General features: G+C 43.2%; 1 protein-coding gene across 3 annotated transcripts in view; it reads right to left on the bottom strand.

The window, feature by feature from the left end:
* The window catches only part of SCHIP1 (schwannomin interacting protein 1), a 630,453-nt gene that overhangs the window by 179,650 nt on the left and 431,934 nt on the right, over nucleotides 1-18,869 (bottom strand). The window contains exon 1 of one of the 3 annotated variants that reach the window (XM_053306139.1): nucleotides 16,427-16,900. The exons of the other annotated variants lie outside the window; for them this stretch is intronic. Coding sequence (XP_053162114.1) covers nucleotides 16,427-16,432 — 6 coding nt within the window. The 5' untranslated portion in view covers nucleotides 16,433-16,900. Of the gene's footprint in view, nucleotides 1-16,426; nucleotides 16,901-18,869 lie in introns of those variants that run through there. 3 annotated transcript variants of the gene reach the window in all.

Below are 18,869 nucleotides of genomic sequence, written 5' to 3'. Positions count from 1 at the left end.
TGACAGCAAAAGTTATTTTTAAAGATTGCTTTGTAAGCTCTGTAGCTAGGAAGAAAAGGAGGTTTAACACAACTATAGGTCAGTTAGGCAAGTGAGGTGCCATAGGTAGGCTGTTACAAACTGGAAATACCACAGGAACACAGATGGGTTATTTCCACTAAGTGTTTGCTCTTTAGTCCTAATCAAATGACTGATGAGATCACCCAATCCCGATATATATTTTGCAAACAATGCAACAATCATCAATTTTAAAAATCATATTCTAAATGATGTCTTTCTGATTAAGAAGGGTGGCATATTCTTTCCCCCCGTGACACTATGGATGAGAATGCTGGACCTTGAAGAAGCAAGATAGAAAAAGCATTGACGCTTTTGAACTTTGGTGCTGGAGAAGACTTTTGAGGATACCATGGACAGCCAGGAAAATAAACAAATGGATCATAGAGCAAATCAATCCAGAAGTTTCACTCATGGCACAAATGACTAGGCTCAGACTATCATACTTCGGACACATTATGCGAAGACCCAGCTCCCTTGAGAAGTTCATAATGTTGGGGAAAGTTGAAGGAAAGAGAAGAAGAGGATGACCAGCAGCAAGGTGGATGGACTCAATTACAACAGCCATGTATGCACCATTGAGAGACCTTAAAGACCAAGTTGAAGAAAGATCATCCTGGAGAGAATCTATCCATGTGGTCGCTAAGAGTCGACACCGACTTGACGGCACTTAATCAATCAATCAATCAATCAATAACTAACAAGTACCTCAAGATTATCCCTTGAGGGGCTAAGACTTTTCCTTGAGAAAAAGGACTAGAAGCGTTTGAGCCATGGGGTCGGGAATAGCTCTGCTCTGCTCTGCCCGCCCCCCTCCTCATCATATTCATTATCGAAAACTGAATAGAAAATATTCACTCTCCTGCAGACATTCAAGGCTGGCATCTTGAGTACACCAGCTCTCTCTATTGAAATGCTTTCATAATCAGCATTCAAAGTGTGGCACTTCAATTATATAAGGATCAGTACAAATTTAATCCACTCCTTGATAGCTTTATCTATTTACTTTACACAGCTGTTGCAAGGCTGAAGCCCCATCTTTCAACAGCTCCTGAACTGCAATGTAGGCGGATTGCATATTTTGGAAAGTGCAGCCAGAATGTGCGATTTCAACATTTGTATTCCTTTTAGGAAAATTGCTTCATATAGATGAGCAGAAGTATATGTTTTAATAAACACTCACAGTGAAATATACTGTACTTTGATCCAACTTTATATTAATGGGTAGACTGAAGTCATCATTCATGATATGTCAGAACTACAGCATAAGAGGTGAGTGTGAATGTAAAACACAATTTGAACAGCATTAAAAGATGAATTCTGCTTCAGGCTGACAGGCTGCTTCTCCTATTACTTTTTAGAAGCAGAGGTGCACCTTTGTGAATCATCACGCTCATGACCAAAGCTATGTGAAAAAGAAGGGTGAGAATTAGTATCCATGCATCAATATCTGAAACAACATCAATGTATGGCAAGACTCTGGAATTGGCGTCAGAGATCATATCTCTGTGCCCCAAAACAGATGAGTATATGTTAAATCTCACACATTCTTTCACTTATTTTGTTATATACTGCAGATGTAGCACATGGTTTTAACAAGCTAACTCGAGCAGCCCAGAGATGATTCTGAAGTTTATCTGGAGAAGAGGGGGGAAATTGTAATATCGCTCTCCATATATTTATTGCTTGTCAAACATGACTTCTTTGTCCATCTTTCAAATTCCTCTAAAGGTATATTCATAGCAATGGCATCACTGAAACCTACTTTGCAATAGTCACTATAATGAAACACATAGGACCATTCTAGCAGAGATGTGCAAATCGATTCAAGTCAAATTGATTTGAGCTTGAATTGGAGTGATTCGAGTGACTGGAATTTGAATTGAATCACCCTTAGAATAAAGGGCCTGATTCAAACTCAAATCTATTTGACCTTGATTTGAGCTTGAATCGATTCAAGTGATTCAAGTGCCATTTCATTTATTTATTTGATTGATTGATTGATTGATTGATTGATTTCTATACCACCCTTCCAAAAATGGCTCAGGGCGGTTTACACAGAGTAATAATAAATAAATAATTTATTTTTTTATTTTGAGTCCTGGTTCCAGACCCACCCCTTGCTGATTGGTTTTCTGGCTCTGGCTTCTGATTGGCTTGATATCTCCTTGCTTCTTGGTTGGCTTGTTATCATTCAAATCAAGTGTTGTCATGGGAAACTGTGCCCCCATTGGCGGGGCGGGGGGAGGGAGCAGGGAGGGGGAGGCCAAAGGAGGGATTTTCAAAATATATTTAAGGGGCTGCTTGGAGGCAGTAAGACAGAGAGCCATTTGTGCCTCAGGAGAGATGGATCAGAGAGAGAGAGAGACTGCAGCAACACTGAGAGACTGGTGGTGGTGGTCTGAGCCTGCCTGCCTGGCCCAGTGAGTGGTGAGAGAGAGAGACAGAGAGTGCCTGATGGGCTTATCTGCCTCTCTATTTTTTCCCTCTTTTTAATTTATGGTGCCAATAACTGCTTTTATTTTATTTTTATTAAAAAAGAATTGCCCCATCCCGGGGGTCCATGCTCCTGCTGTCAGCAGTCGGCCTGCTGTGTCCTCAACTAATGGCAAGGCAGCTGCTCCTGCTCCCAAGCAGAGGACATTGCCTGCACAGTGGGTGCAGTAGGTGGGCAAGCAGTCTGGTTGCCCAGAGCCACTGCCTAGAGCCAGGACAGTCATTAGAGAGCTCTGGTGGGGGGTGGGGCAAATCAGCCAGTGCGGAGCCCCCTTCCAGTTAATTCTAATAGGGGTTAAAAGAGTGGGGCCTGGGGCTTGCCATGCCCTAAGGACAGCCCTGCCTAGAGCTCATCACTGGGGCTGTTGCTGAGATAATTGCTTTGGACAACCAGCAATTCCAGGTGGTGGAGAATGCTGGTTTATGTTAGCTGTTCCGACTGCTCCCCCCCCCCGCCAATACAATATCCCCTTACACACCACCTTCGGCAGGTAGGTGGTGCCCTCCCTATACCAGGTATGCAGGGAGGCCATGTCGGAGTGCTGCATGCAGCATTTCTCACACCAGAGTACACTTCACTGAGGATCTGTGGACCAGTCCCAGTGGGAGGCATGCTGCTTTCCTGTCCCTCAGGGCACACTGGCAGGAGAGCAAGGGAACATCTACTGTTGGAGAGGAGAGCTGATCTTGTGGTAGCAAGCATGCATTGTCCCCTTAGCTAAGCAGGGTCCACCCCGATTTGCATTTGGGTGGGAGACTACACGCGAGCACTGTAAGATAATTTCCCTTAGGGGATGGGGCTGCTCTGGGAAGAGCACCTGCATGCTTGCATGCAGAAGGTTCCAAGTTCCTACCCTGACATCTCCAAGACAGGGCTGGGAGAGACTCCTGCCTGAATCCTTGGAGAAGCCACTGCCAGTCTGTGTAGACAATGCTGAGCTAGATGGATCAATGGTCTGACTCGGTATGAGGCAGCTTCCTAAGCTGGCGTGGCCAGCCCCTCCCATGCAGCAAAGCATAGGTGGCCTTTCTTGCATGTATAGGTGCTGGACACTAACCACACAGCATATGAGCTGTTGGCGACCATGGATCGCCAGGTGGCGGCGGGGGGGGGGGGGGGGATGGCTGTCCGGCAGTCAAACCTTTGACGAGGGTTCATGGTCACCAACAATGCTGCCAACATAACTAAGGCAGCTGAGCAGATTCAGTTTGTGCCCATCTGTTGTGTGGCACACACTCTGAACCTCGCTATGCGGGATGCACTTGGCCTTTCTGGGACTGCAGCCAGGCGAGATATCCTCGCTGCAGGTGCTGGATGCCATCCTCCTGCTGCCATGGCTCCAGCACTCTCCTGCTGGTCACGCCCCAGCCCCCTCCCTTCAGCTTGCCTAACCTCTGCAACCAGGAGGTTTAAACAAATTTTTAACCTTTCCTCCCAAACCCCCTAGGATCTAAAATAATTACAAAATAAACTTCCTCGAAGGGCTGCATACTGAATAATTCTGCCCCTATCCTCTTGTAGTGCTATATCTCAAATGTGTTGCTTTAAGTATTCCTTAGCTTTCACAGTAACCAAGGAGATCAATATTTAGAGATGCATGAGCCTAGACTCCCAGCCTTCTTCTCTATCTCCTCTTTCCAACCAAAACCAGCATGATCTCTCAAGAACAAGAGCACAAGTCCCATATGGTTGGACTCCAATTTGAGCCTGTAGCTAATAAAAAACCAGAAAGGAGCCTCAATAAGGACCAGCCCAACCTTTCATCTCAAAGCTGCGTTCAGTGTATCCCTCAAAACACCGAGAATTGACCTGAGGAATTTCGATTAAACTGCTTCCAGGGAATGATAGACCTTGTAACTACACACCTGAGCCCATAAAGCAATTCAGCTATACCCCTAAATACCTGAATTGCTACGGGGACACACCCTCCCCCTTTTCAAAGAACAATATAAGCAATGCCAAGGTACTTTTCTGAGACATCGTTGGCTGCATGGGCCCTCTAAAACCCATTGTACTGGAATACCACACCAGGTATTTGTATAGTTTGACTTGTTCAATTGTCTGCCCATTTATCTGCCATTTATGAGGAGTAAATATCTTTGCAAAATCCAAGAGTTTTTTCTTCTGGTAATTAATCTCAAGTCTTTCCTCTGTTAAGTACATCAGTTTAACTTGCATTACAAGATCTCTCGAATCAGTGATTAATTGCACAATCCAGATAATTTATATATAAAAGCCACAATGCAACACCACTTAAGCTAGAGCAGCTTGGCTAATAAAATGTCTAGTCATAGACTGAGGTGAAAACACATGTGTTCAAAACAATTGGAGCCACTGGGCACAGTAATAGTATTAGTTGCACACCTTTACCCACAACAGAACACACATACACTCCTCATAGTATGCGCAACATCACAGAATTATAACATTTCACCATCTTCAATTCCTTGGCAGAGGCTTTCTGTTTTGCTGAACAACAAATGGAGCCACTTTGCCCAGTCAGGCTAGGTGTATTTATATCTTGACAGCAGGATAAAGCTTTAGTTGCACAGCCTATCTTAAAATAACATTGACAGCTGGACCTGAAGAACTAGCAGGGTGTTCACAGACTATTGACTTGACATGGGATATCTGATCTACTTGGATTTACAGGACGACACTTTGCAACAGGTTAGAGAGGTTGGGTAAAAACACAAAAATGGATAGTAGTACAGGGTGTAAACATATGTTCCTATGGTTATTTCTTGCTAATGAAGCTAATCCTACTAATGTACTTGCTGACATTTATCTGTGAACAATTTGTGTTAAGAAAGATACAGTATAAAAATGCTGGAGGAATGATTCATGAAACAGAGCGTTTTGACTTCTGTCACACTCTTTAATCTGGTTGTGGTTACTCAGAGGCAGGGCTAATTGTTAGAAGTTGTTTTCAGTGTCAAGGCTGAGTCCTCAAGCATGTGACCATGTGAGATTAACAGCTCCTGGGCATGTGCAGAGTGCATTAACTCACCATCAGCAGGCAACCACAGCTTTCCCAAAGCACCTGAGATGGGGGGGGGGGCAAAGCTATCAGGTTATTGGGTACAGTTTCCAAGTAAGCTCAACACTGCAGGAATGCAGACAGATGGGAATCCTTTTTTTCTTTTTAAAAAAATATTTGTATCCTACTCTTCCTCCTGTTGTAACTGAACTCTCAGTTCTTCTACTCTTCACAGTAGAACAAAAACTTACTTTTTCTGAGATAGATAACAGTGTTTAGTTTAGCGAAATAAAGAGTACATACTTAACACATAAGAACCCATCAGCCAACATGTGGTTTCACACGCACAACCACAAGGTTCTTCTTCCCACACGCCTCTGGTGGTAGAAGCCCCTCCTACAACTACTGAGCGTTCAGTCCCTACAGTTCTGCTTTATACGTACACTCAACACACAGAGAATCATAACAGGATAGTAGATGCTTCTTAATATTAAAACATTACTTTGCATGAATAATATATCAACAGCATTTACTAGATGCCTGATCAGCAAGATTTTTTTTAATGGCACGAGTATGAATGAGAAAAGGGCGGGGGAAAGCCAATTGCCTCAGGGGTGTAATCTTATCTCAAAGCATAGAGATTTATGCAAGTTAACTTCAGCACACCCAGATGAGCCTATATCCCTGAGGCCTTCCTGAAAGTATATCAAGAATACAGTAGAAAATTGCTTTATCATTCTCTGAGATAATTGCTAACCCCAAGCTCCATAAATGCTGCAACTGCTTCTCATCAAGCTTCCTAAATTTCTTTAAAATGTTGGAGATCTGTGTACATATAAATTAAATATACTGTTTTAAATGATACAACATGCTTAATTAGACATTGCACATGTATATTGCTCAGGAAAAGCATCTTTGGGAAGCTAGGGCTTGAGCAGAGAAGCAGCAGAGAGCGTACTGAACACAGATAGCCCGGCTGGATCAAAGGTGTACCTAGCCCAGAATCCTTTTTGGATGGTACTGGCCAACCAGATGCTTCTGGGAAGTCCACAAGCAATGAAATAGCTACCTCCTGCTCTTGCTACCTAACAACTGGAATTCAGAGGCACACTGCCTCTGAACTTGGAGGTTCCAAACAGCTATCATGACTAGTAACTATCAATAAACCTCTCCTCAGTGAATTTGTCTAATCCCGAGGCAGTAAATCAAATCAGGGGAGCCTTCATTTATTCTAGGCCCTCTCAAAAGCTGTTTTTCTGCTAAGTAAATTGAACCAGCTTGAAAAGTAGGAATCTCAAACTGTGACCCTCCAGCCAGGGGCGGAGCCACCATTGGGTAAACGGGTTCAAAGAACCCGGGCCACCGCCCCTCAGGAGCCATACCTTGTGACCCCAGACATGCCCCCCCACGTCTGACGTCAGATGCGGGGGGATGATTTCACTTCCGTGCTGCCCCGTTTGGGAGCAAAACTACGCTCCGCGTCTACAAAAATCTAAGGTTTTAATTTGTGGTTGATTTTAAATTGTTAAATTGTTTTAAGTTTTTGTATATATTTTAACTTGTTTTATACTACAGTGGTCCCTCGACTTACGAACTACTCGACATCCGAATTTTTCGACTCACGAACGAAAAAAGTGGCCGCACGCTTACGAATTTTTCGACATCCGAACGGAAAACCGTTGGCGGTTTTAGATGCGGTTTCCTCGACTTACGAATTTTAGATGCGGTTTCCTCGACTTACGAATTTTTGTGAACGATCTCAGTGAGGATAAGGCTGCAGCCCAGGAAGCTGTGGAGCACTTTGATAATGTGGTCGTTGCCCCATGGCGAGCAATGCTCCGCAAGAGACAGAGGCAGCAGACCATGGACCGGTTTGTGGTGAAGCAGGCAAGGCAGGAGGAAGAACCTTGCTGTTCTTCCCAGTTGTCACCCTCTGCCTCCTCTTCCCAGAAATGATTTTTTTGGTTTGAAAATTAAAAAGTTCATTGCTGTTTGCAGTTTACATTTCCTGTTTTTCCTGTTCCCAAGTTGAGGTGTGTGGTGTAAAGAAATGTAACCTGAGGGTGAGGCATGTTCCTTCGAAGAGTGCCTGCCTTAGAATTGCACACAAGTGTCCTTAACATGTTCCCAAGTTGAGATGTGTGGTGTAAAGAAAGAGGCATGCTCCTTCGAAGAGTGCCTGCCTTAGAATTGCACACAAGTGTCCTTAACATGTTCCAAAGCTGAGGTGTGTACAGTAATGCTTTAAAATGTTGGCTGAGGCATGTTCATTGTTCCTGCCTGTCTTTGAAAAGCACTGCAGTGACCTACATCAGGTCCAAAAACTGTGTTGAGTAAGGTTTAGAAATGTTGGCTGAGGCTGAGGCATGTTGAGTGTGCCTGCCTGCCTTTAAAGTGCCCTGAAGTGACCTGCATCAGGTCCCAAAAAAATGATAAAGTGCTGTTGTAAATGTTTATTGTTGAAAAGTAATGTTGCTGTGCAGTTTGCATGCCTTTAAAGTGCACTTGATAAAGAGTTTTGCACAAAAAACTGGGTGTCTGGGTCTTTTTCCTAGGCTCCGGAACGAATTAATCCATTTCCAATGCATTCCTATGGGAAACCGCTTTTCGACTTACAAACTTTTCGACCTACGAATGTGCATTCGGAACAGATTAAGTTCGTAAGTCGAGGGACCACTGTATTGTTAACTGCCCAGAGACGAAAGTTTGAGGCGGTGTACAAATGTGATAGATAGATAGATAGATAGATAGATAGATAGATAGATAGATAGAGAGATAAATAAATAAATAAATAAATAAATAAATAAAAATAATGTCAGATGCAGGGGTGTGGCTAAATAATGTCAGATGCAGGGGTGTGGCTCCCTACATCTGACATCAGACACGGGGCAGGGCTGGGGCGGGGGCCATGACGGAGGCAGCACCCAGGCAGCTGCTGGCCTGGACACACCCCTCCCTGCCATTGCTTCTCTGCTCAAACACACAGCCTCCCAAAGCTGCTTTTCTTTATCAAAAGCATCAGGACCCAAAAAGTGTGTATGTTGCAAGATCTAGTTAAGTACAAAAGGATTTTATAGTGATCTCTGGTAGATGCAACATTTTTCTTGAGAACAAAAAAAAAGTGTGTGTCGGTGGGGGAATCAATACAGATGAACTAAAGCAAAGAAAAACACAAAGCTGGCTTTACTGATAGGCATCCCTACACAGTTGTCAAGGCCAGAAGGGGGTTTTTTTGGGGGGGGGAGAGTGAGGACACATTTGGTACAGCAGCAGATGAAAGAGACATTGTCTTCTTTGTGACAGACAGATTTGCCACTGGCATCGAAAAATATTGTGGAGGATGTGAAGGCGAGTCCATGAATGCCTGCTAGTCTTCACAACTGGGAAGAGCAAGTAACATAGAGGCACTTGGCTGGGAAAAAAGCCCCTGAATTAAGGTCTGGAGTTGGAGAGCAGGAACAGGGCATGATAGAGCAGCAGTCTAGGAAATGCGTGTCTAGGGAGATGTGGGCCCAACAGTGACCAACAAAGCAAAAGCAGCAGCAGCAACAACAAAAGGGGTTGGGAGAAGGCGAAGCACAATCAAAACCCTGAAAACTGAGCTTTTACAGCCGTGGGATGCTTTTCTAGGCAAATAAATGGGTGAATGGGTGCCATGCTACACACACACACACATGGGCATCCACAGGACCTTTTCCGGGGAAGGGGCAAGCTCCTTCTGGTGGCCCCCTATCCTTTTGGAAATCAGTGTATGCATGCAAGTGTGCCCTAACCACAGCCTCTGCAATGTCAGATGTAGGGAGGTGTGGCTAATATTGGAAAGAGGGGCAGCTCCGCCCCCTCCTGGTCTGCACCAGTCAGCGCTTCATGTGCAGTTGCTATGAAAGAAGCTCCCTGTCAGTAGTGAATGAAGAGCTGACTGGCATTATTATTATTTATTATTATTTACATTTTATATCCCACTCTTCCTCCAAGGAGCCCAGAGCGGTGTGCTCCATACTTAAGTTTCTCCTCACAACAACCCTGTTGATGTGTTTTAGAAAACCAAAGTAACTCCATTTTACTTAGAAAACCTCAGTCTGACTTAAAGTAACCCCAGCCCAGCTCAGGGCCATCACGGCCTCTCATGATCAACGTTGTTATCTCTCTCCACTAAATTGTATCTAAGGAAACTTGGTTCTCACAGGATTCTCACTGTTCTTTGCTGGCAATTAAGAAAACATGATGTAACCAAATAAGGAGTAATCACCAGATGAACAATGAATCATTCACATGCGTACTAGATACTTAGTCCACCATTTTGTTGGCACGTATACTGTGTCTAGAGTGTCAGCATCATTCAGATCGTTTGTATAAATGTAAGATGCACCTGTAACCAATTCGTATTCAGTGCAGAGCCGAAGCCCACTGGATACCTTGCTAATCTGCAGTAGCAATAAACGCCTCAAAAGAGATTCCCACTGTGTCTGTTTGATTGGCTAAAAGGCGGACCCAGGGACGAACCGAATTCACATCACTGTGAAGTAGGTTAGGCTGCGAGAGAAGTGATTGCCTCAGAGTCACCCAGCAAGTATCATGGCTGAATGGGGATTTGAACTCGGGTCTCTCCAGTCCTAGTCCAGCACTCTAACCACTACACCACGCTAGCTACATGATTTGGAAGAGGGACAGAGCCATCCTTCCTGCCAATACTGGCCATACTTCCCTGCATCTGACATTGACGCAGGAGGTATGGCCGGTATCAGGAAAAAGGGGCAGCTCCTCCCCTCTCCCAATCCTCATGAGTCAGCATTTTGTTCAAGCACTGACACTGGGAACTTCAGAAACCCAGTGAAGTGCCTAGGTGAAATGTGTGCCATAGGAAAGAGGAGTGCAGAAGTGTGCCCAGGTGAGGAAGAAACAATCCTGCTGCTGCCTCTGGCAGCATGGATCGTGTGCCTCATCCCGGCCTCCAGAAATCCCACAATGCACTGTGTGAGTGTTCGGTGCATTGGGAGGTTCCCCCTGGCGAGCCCTACAAAGTGAGCCCAAAGTGCTTCTTTGGTGGGTTTGCAGCAGAGGTGCTGCCAGGATCCACATGGATCCCGGCAGTTCTTACACACAGCCTAACATGGGCTGGGCGTCCCTAGCCTGGGTTAGGCTGTGTGTGAGAACAGCCTCAATGAGTCTCCACACTGCCCAATAAATCAAATTGGTAATGCATAACCATCTTGGCATTGTTCCTTCCTGTTTAGCACATCTTGGTGCACAAGAGTATTCATGCAAACATTCTCCTGTCATCGTGTGAAATAAAGACTATTCTTCAGGCAATATCACAAAATATCTGAACTGATCAGAAGTTCTTTTAATAGTTACTGAAGGAGGAGTGCAATGAAATCTTGGAAGACTTGACAGAATTCACAGATAGCAACACATAAACATTGTTCACACTTCATATATAAAGAAGCATTCAAATATTTCTATGTTCCATACATGGACATAGTTCCTTTGATTTCCCTAGATCAGATTATCAAGGACAGAGACACAGACCGACAATGATAGCTGCCTCCAGATCCAATTAGAAAAAGCCTGCTTTAAAATCTGTTTCCTTTTCATTCCTGTCTCGTTTGTTAATGACTCCAGCCAGTATTCTGCATCAGTGTGCCTGCACGCTATAGTAAAAGAAAGTCAGTTGTGGTGTGCTAAATTACTAATGGCACATGTTTCACACTCCTTTATTGTAGAGTGTAATAAGAGAGAAATAATTAAAGTTAGCCATTTGGTGGGATTTAGAAAAATAAATATCAGACAAATAAATTTATGTTTAGGTACTAATCATACATATAGGAACATAAGGAACATAAAAGTAACCATCCTAGAGTAGACTAGGGTACATCTAGTCCAGATCCTGTTTTCAACAGTGGCCACCAAATGTTTCTGGGAAGTTCACAAGACAAGCACATAAAAGAACAATCTCTACTATCCCAACATCCAGTATGTAGAGGTGAACAGCCTCTGAACATAAGAACAGCCCTGCTGGATCAGGCCCAAGGCCCATCTAGTCCAGCATCCTGTTTCACACAGTGGCCCACCAGATGCCACTAGGAGCCTACAGGCAGGAGTTGAGGGCATGCCCTCTCTCCTGCTGTTACTCCCCTGCAACTGGAATTCAGAGGCATCTTGCCTCTGAGGCTGGAGGTGGCCTATAGCCCTCTGACTAGTAGCCATTGATGGACCTCTCCTCCATGAAGTTATCCAAAGTCCTCTTAAAGCCATCCAGGTTGTTGGTTGTCACCACATCTTGTCGCTGAGAATTCCACAAGCTGGTTATGCTTTGTATGAAAAAGTATTTCCTTTTGTTGGTCCTAAATTTCCTGGCAACCAATTTCATGGGATGAGGATGACCCCTGGTTCTAGTGTTATGGAGAGGGAGAAGAATTTCTCTCTATCCACTTTCTCCACACCATGCATAATTTTATAGACCTCTATCGTGTCTTCCCGAAGTTGTCTTTTTTCTAAACTAAATAGCCCCAGGTGTTGTAGCCTTGCCTCATAAGGAAGGTGCTCTAGGCCCCTGATCATCTTGGTTGCCCTCTTCTGTACCTTTTCCAGTTCTACAATGTCCTTTTTTTGATGTGGTGACCAGAATTGTACACAGTACTCCTAGTGTGGCCTCACCATAGTTTTGTATAAGGGCATTATAATATTAGCCGTTTTATTTTCAATCCCCTTCCTAATGATCCCTAGCACGGAATTGGCCTTTTTCACAGCTGCCGCACATTCTTTGGTGGAGGTCTTATTTAGCAAAAAACTGGAGGTGTGAAGTTTGGATGTTTCTTTCCATCCAGTCCTGTTTTGAAGGAGCCCTCCCTCCACGCCCATATGTACTAGTCCTGAGTGCATGGACATAGTGCATTCCATTTGCACATGCATCCTCTTCACATGTGGCAGAGGATCAAACCTATAGGTTTGGTAAGCATCAGCCAGACTGTTTCACCCAGTGTCTACTTGAAGTTCATTGAGAAGATTTTCACAGATCAGAAAACGCACACACAAGTAAGAAGCTGCTTTGCGCTGCATCAAAGCATTGGTCCATCTGGCCCAGTACTGTCTGTTCTGACAGGCAGCAGCTCTCCAGGGTCTCAAACTGAGATCTCTCTCACCACCTGCTACTTTTAAGCCGGAGATGCTTAGGACTGAACTTGCAGCCTTCTGCATACAAAGCATGTGCCCTACCACTGAGTGTTTAGCATGCATAAACATAAACATCCTGTGCTAATGTACGTCACATTCTGCATCAAAGAAAGCTGAATTGGGTGGCCTGTATACATAATTCATTAATTAAACACGTTTGCATGCAGCTTATTTTGCATTAGGGATTCTGCTACTGCTGGTCATGAAGAAGGGCAAACGGGGACTCAGTCCCTGACTACTGACAGTCTTCTTGAGCCACCGCACTTGCCTGTCCTTTTGAGGTTTATTTATTTAAAATATTTATAGCCCGCCCCTCCAGAGCACTGCTGCGTGGTACTGCTCGGTAGGTTCCCCCAAGCACTTCCATCAAGCAACATATGAATGAATATTGTGCACAGCCACCATCAGGCAATGTACTTTATATATGGGAGAACCATCTATTTCAAACTTCAGAGACAGAATGAAATTTGTTTTAAAAAATCCAATGTTTTGTTACACAAATAGCTTTTTTTATGGTTAAAGTTAGCAATCCTAAACCAGAGACGGAGTGTCCAGTGACATTACCATGGTCCACCACTGTTTGTTTAAAATGTGTTCCCTATTTTTCATATCAGATTTGTGTCCATTCATTCTTTTACATTGTGACTGTCACCCGGAAATGCTCTTTGGCATTTTTCATTGGCAAAGTGACTGTTACTGGGCAAGAGGATAAATGGCTGCTTGTAGACTCCCTTTAGTCTTCCTTTAACAATCATATTGCTTTCTTATTTTCACAGTTAAACACAACTTAGACACAAGGTTATAGAGACAAATAGATGCTGAGGCAAAAACACACCCAAAGTCCTGCCACATGGGGATAATCTTATTTCTAGATACATCCTTTTAACAACAACATGCATAATTCACTCAGTAGTTCTGTATCAAATCAATCCTTAGTGCATGCATTAATAAGGTATCACCAGTTTCTCCGGCAGATCAAGTGGTAAAGCTTTGAGGTTTTGAGTTCAAATCGCTCTGATGAGCGAGCATGTTATATGAGCAGGTAACTCTAGCACACGTCTAGAGCTTTGCTGTATTTAAAACATGGCAGGGATGCAGTCCAGTGAAATAAAGAATCCCTAAATTCTGTTGATTTAACCACATGCTGAAATTTCTCCTAATGAAATCAATGAGAGCTTAAGTTAGATTGGATTGTGCCCCAGGTGTCTAGCATTTGATTTGTTATTATGAGCCAAGGTGAACTTGACACATTCTTGCATTGATTCCACTCTAAAATGCTGCCAAGTTTCCACCATACACTCACTAATTTTTCCCTTTTCGTGCAAGACACATACACACACCTGTTGCACAGAGTGGAAAGATTTAGCAAGTGTGTTGTTAATTTATCTAAGAGCGTTTGGGGTAAACTGATTATATATATATATATATATATATATACACACACAGATACATATGTATAAATGTGTGCACTTGTAAACACACACACACAGCAAATTATGTTACAGACGGACAGTTTACTGAATATTTAGAGCAGAGAAATTAGAGGAAATTAGAGTGAAGATTATGATGAATAAGTCATGGAATATATACAATGGCTCACATTCTGTGTGGTATAACACGGCGTAGCACAACCTGTGCTGTTGCATGCATTCAAAACACCGCCAGCAGTGTTACAGAACAGGGCTATTCTGCTGTGACTTAAAATTGTGCACAGGCAATTGCACAACATGATGCCCATTATTTCCAATGGCCATATGTGGAACTGCACTTCTGCAATTTTAATATGCAGCAGAACAGCCCTGTTCCAGAGCACTGTCGGCAGATAAATGTACAACACATTTATTTATTTATTATTAACATTATTATTATTTTTACATTTTATATCCTGCTCTTCCTCCAAGGAGCCCAGAGAGGTGTACTACATACTTAGGTTTCTCCTCACAACAACCCTATGAAGTAGATTAGGCTGAAAGAGAAGTGACTGGCCCAGAGTCACCCAGCAAGTATTATGGCTGAATGGGGATTTGAACTCGGGCCTCCCCAGTCCTAGTCCAGCACTCTAACCACTACACCACCACATGCAGCAGCATAGTTGCTGTTGAAATACCTGCATGACACTGTACAAAATGTGAGTCAGTAATAATATCTATAACAAAATAAGAAGGGGACTGTGGTGAAGTGGACCTGTAATTTACAGATTTAGGTAGAGAACAAAATTGTAATAGAAAAACTAATTTCATACAACCATAGTTTATAACAGGTGCTCAGACTAGGAGTCAAGCACAAAGGTCAGTCACTCGGACACAGGCTCTAATTTTCATGAACAAGAACTGATTTTCAACATATAGCTTGAGAACTGGCATACCACCAGGGGCTGTGAATCATGCGATTAGAAGTTCTTGGTTCTTTGGTACCTTTGCCATGAACAAGGTAGCTTTAAGCATGCCACTATTCTCTCAGCCTGCCATCTACAATTCAGGGATATTAAGAGTGATCCACTTTATACTTAAGGGTTATTGTTAACTTTAGAAGTTAGACACTGTCTTCAGTTTGTCTCATGAAATCAGTGACAATGTAATGATCAATAGCACACACACACACAAAAAGCGCAGAACAATCACCTAGTAGCTCAGGGACTCGGGATATTTTTCGGGGGGGGGGGGATCTCACGTTAATGTTTGGTTCATTCTCAAGGGATTGCAGAACCCCAGAGTCTGGGGTAGGGGAAATCAACATTTTCACTTGCCTACCAAATCCTATGGAAACTGAGCTAAACTATGCATAGAAGCTAACCCTGTTTCATGTAAAGCTGACATGTTGGTGCATTTCTTCCTATAAGCTGCAATTCAGAACGGACAAGTCATTTATATATCTAACTAGCTGTGGTGGAGTGCAGAGCCAGCAGGAAGCGAGGTGCTTAAGGGTATTATTTGTATTCCAAAAGAAATCCAGTTCAGAATGTATTACCTAGAATTACTGCCAATTATAAGATCAGAAAAGAGTCCAGCCAAGGTCTGAAAACTATAGGTCATACCCAGTGTTTAGAAACAACATAAATAACAGATCAGATTAATCCAGCCGAGAGAAGCAAATGTATGAGTTAGGCTTTACCCCAAATTAATCTTGCATATATTTTGTTTGTTCAAGCTGTGCCTAATTTTTCTAATTTTCCCATTCTAACACTATTTTGCTGTATATAATTAGCAATTGCCCTTCTACAGAAGCATAGCTGCAGGCTTCTGCTTTTCTGCCTGTCAAAGTTGCATTGCCTGCATAATTGATTATGAGTAGCACTAAATCATAATTTTGCTATTTACTTCCCACCTTTCAAGCAACTGAAAAATCTCACCAAGGTTTACTTTTGTGCCCAGCCACTTAGACATTTGAAATTCTAAAAATAAAAGTGCTCTCTTGCAGATTAGGTACCACAGAGATGCAATTAACGAGTGCTAAATCTGTAATGCATTCAAGGTGCCGGGGAGTTTATTTGTTCCCATGCCTTCAATTCCGTTCAGACCCTGAGCTAGAATATCAGTGGACCCCCTTAAAAACAAAAGCAAGCAAAAGTTCCATTCTAAAGGTTTAGAATAGTCCATGCACTGTTTAAACAGTTTGCCTCCTACAATAGCTATTGTTGTCAGTTTAAGGGGAGATCAAATGACCATTATTAAAGCCAGAAATGATTTGAAAGCACTTTTTCTCCCTTAAGCAATACTCACATTCATCTTCTACAAACAGACCTTCTCTTTCAAGCCATTTTGTAAGGAATTCCAGTCATTTCAATGGAAGAAATAAAGTAGGGTCCTGTTCTCTGTACCGGCTGCCTGGGGTATTGTTCATCGCTTCTCTTTTCCTTTGATAACCATTCCTTCAGGACGTGGAAGTTGAGTTCAAAAATAGACTCCAATTCACTTGGCATCAAACATTCAGACTTTAACCCTTCCCAGCAGCTGTCAAGCTCCCACTGAACCCAGCCTGGTGCCAATAGATTTCAATACTGTATAATCTTTTATTGGAGTGACGAGCTGGTGCTTTGCATCGCATGAACTTGCCTTAACCCTCCAGATGGATGGTGATCTCTCCACAACACTGAAAGAATATGAGCTGATCTGTCCTAAAGCCTTGTCTTTTTCATTCATTGACCTTGCAAGGAAAATCCTGTGTCGCCTTTGAATTATTCATGATTCCTTCCCTTCCACCACTCCCAGTATACACTTTAAATCATTTAATACCGCCTGACTTTTTCATTTCATTTAAAAAAAAAAAACACCACCCATGACTTGCATCTTCAGAGGTGTGTATGAGAGTGTTTTGCAAAATAAGCAATGTTAATTACATATGCTTCTCTAAAGCACACCTCTAAGGCTGCAATCATATGCACACTTATCCGAGAAGGAGCCCCATTGATTGAGCAGAATGGACCTTACTTCAGAGTAAACATGCATAGGATTGGACTGTCGGTAAAGCAAATACCATTTAAAAGGAGCTGGTTATGGGGCGGGGGAGGATAAAGTGAAAATAAAATGCTGATTCTGATTCTGTTTCAGGCAGAGCAGAATGTGTTTGGGAAACCTGAGATCTCAGGGTTAGTTAGGTAATAGGATGCTTGTTTTTTGCAATGTTCTGAAAGTGCCCCCCCCCATACACACACACACACACACACACACACAGAGCTTTGTAGGAGAGCAAACAAACATACTACAAACTCTCACGGGTGTTCTACTTTGTTGGAACATTCATATGCTTCTAGCCGAATATTAACATATAAAAATATTTCCATTTAAGATTAGAGTTAAGGTGCTTAAAACATGTGGAAATTGCATGTTAAAGTGGTCACTTAAACTTCCATCCCATGTAAGCAGTAAAAGTTTTACAGTCTTGTATATTATACTGGCTTCAAGTGAGGCTTCACAAATCCACATTTTGCCTTGGTCTTTCAGCTTGACATTGGGCTAGGGAGAGAAGCATCCAGACCAAATGCAACTGGTGCAGCTTCCCCAACAACTTGCTAGAGCTGCACTTGATTAATTTCGGCCTCAGACATCTCTACAAAGCACAGGCTCCCCCCAAATGCTGCACTGCCTACAAAGTAGGAGGCAGGGGCGTAGCTATAATTGAGCGAATGGGTTCAAAGAACACAGGCCTCCCAGCTCCTGAGGGCCCTCCAGCTCAAACCCTCCCTATTTTCTTCATTATCTCCCTCACTCTGGGGGGCCGCCAGAGAGAGGAATGAACACGGCCCCCTCTCCGCTAGCTACGCCCCTGGTTCCTGGCATTCTTTTTTCAAGTATACTCAGAGGCGCTCTTTGCCCTGGACTTTGAGGTGGATGTCCAGGGCCTCCACACCCCCTGGGGCCCCCCCAAGTCCTCTTTAGTCTGTCCTGAGTGGTGTGGTTGCCGTACTGTGCCGCCGGCATGCACTGTGCTGGGCGGCCAAGTGTGACTGTGACCTGTGCCACGTGCTTTAGAGACAGATGGGGCAGTGGGGGAAGAAATATGAGGGATGGGTAGATGCTAAGCTGTGCGTTGAAATCTTTTTGCTAATGCATATTTGCAAAAATATACCTGCTTTATATTCTTACATTCTTGTGAGTTCAGTTGCTGTTTAGGCCTCAAGAACCCATGTTTTGTTTTGTTTTTTAAAAAAATACGGTGTGTATCATGATATGTGTGTGTGTGTGTGTGTGTGTGTGTGTGTGTGTGTGTAGGTAGGGGGATGATGCTTAACTTGCAGTGCGGGGGGTGGGTGGGTCCAAAGCCCTTTAGGCTCAGGCTCCAAAATTACCTAGGTGCACCTCTGAGTATACTAACAGATCCCAATCCCCATGAGATGCTGAGGATAACATTAGAATTATATGAGCTACATATAATTGTTCCATTACCATCCACTCTCACGTTCTAAAAGAACCTTTCAATTGTTTCACTCCCTCCATGATTTTAAAAGCATCTATCCATTATTTCCATCCACCCCTTTTTTTCCAGTGGATTGTTCCATGATACTATCTTGAGGTTTTTAAAAAGGATATTTTCATTATTCCTCCTCTCTGTTTTTTAAAAAGCTTTTCCCAATTTTCTCCCCACATCGCATTATTAAAAAGGAGTTTTCTTGTTCTCCTCATTTTTAAAATGATCTTTCCATTTTGTTCCCCTTCTAACAGCAGG

The sequence above is a fragment of the Hemicordylus capensis genome, chromosome 3 (assembly GCF_027244095.1).
Source record: "Hemicordylus capensis ecotype Gifberg chromosome 3, rHemCap1.1.pri, whole genome shotgun sequence".
Lineage (NCBI taxonomy): Eukaryota > Metazoa > Chordata > Lepidosauria > Squamata > Cordylidae > Hemicordylus > Hemicordylus capensis.
This window is presented reverse-complemented; position numbering and strand designations above follow the sequence as displayed.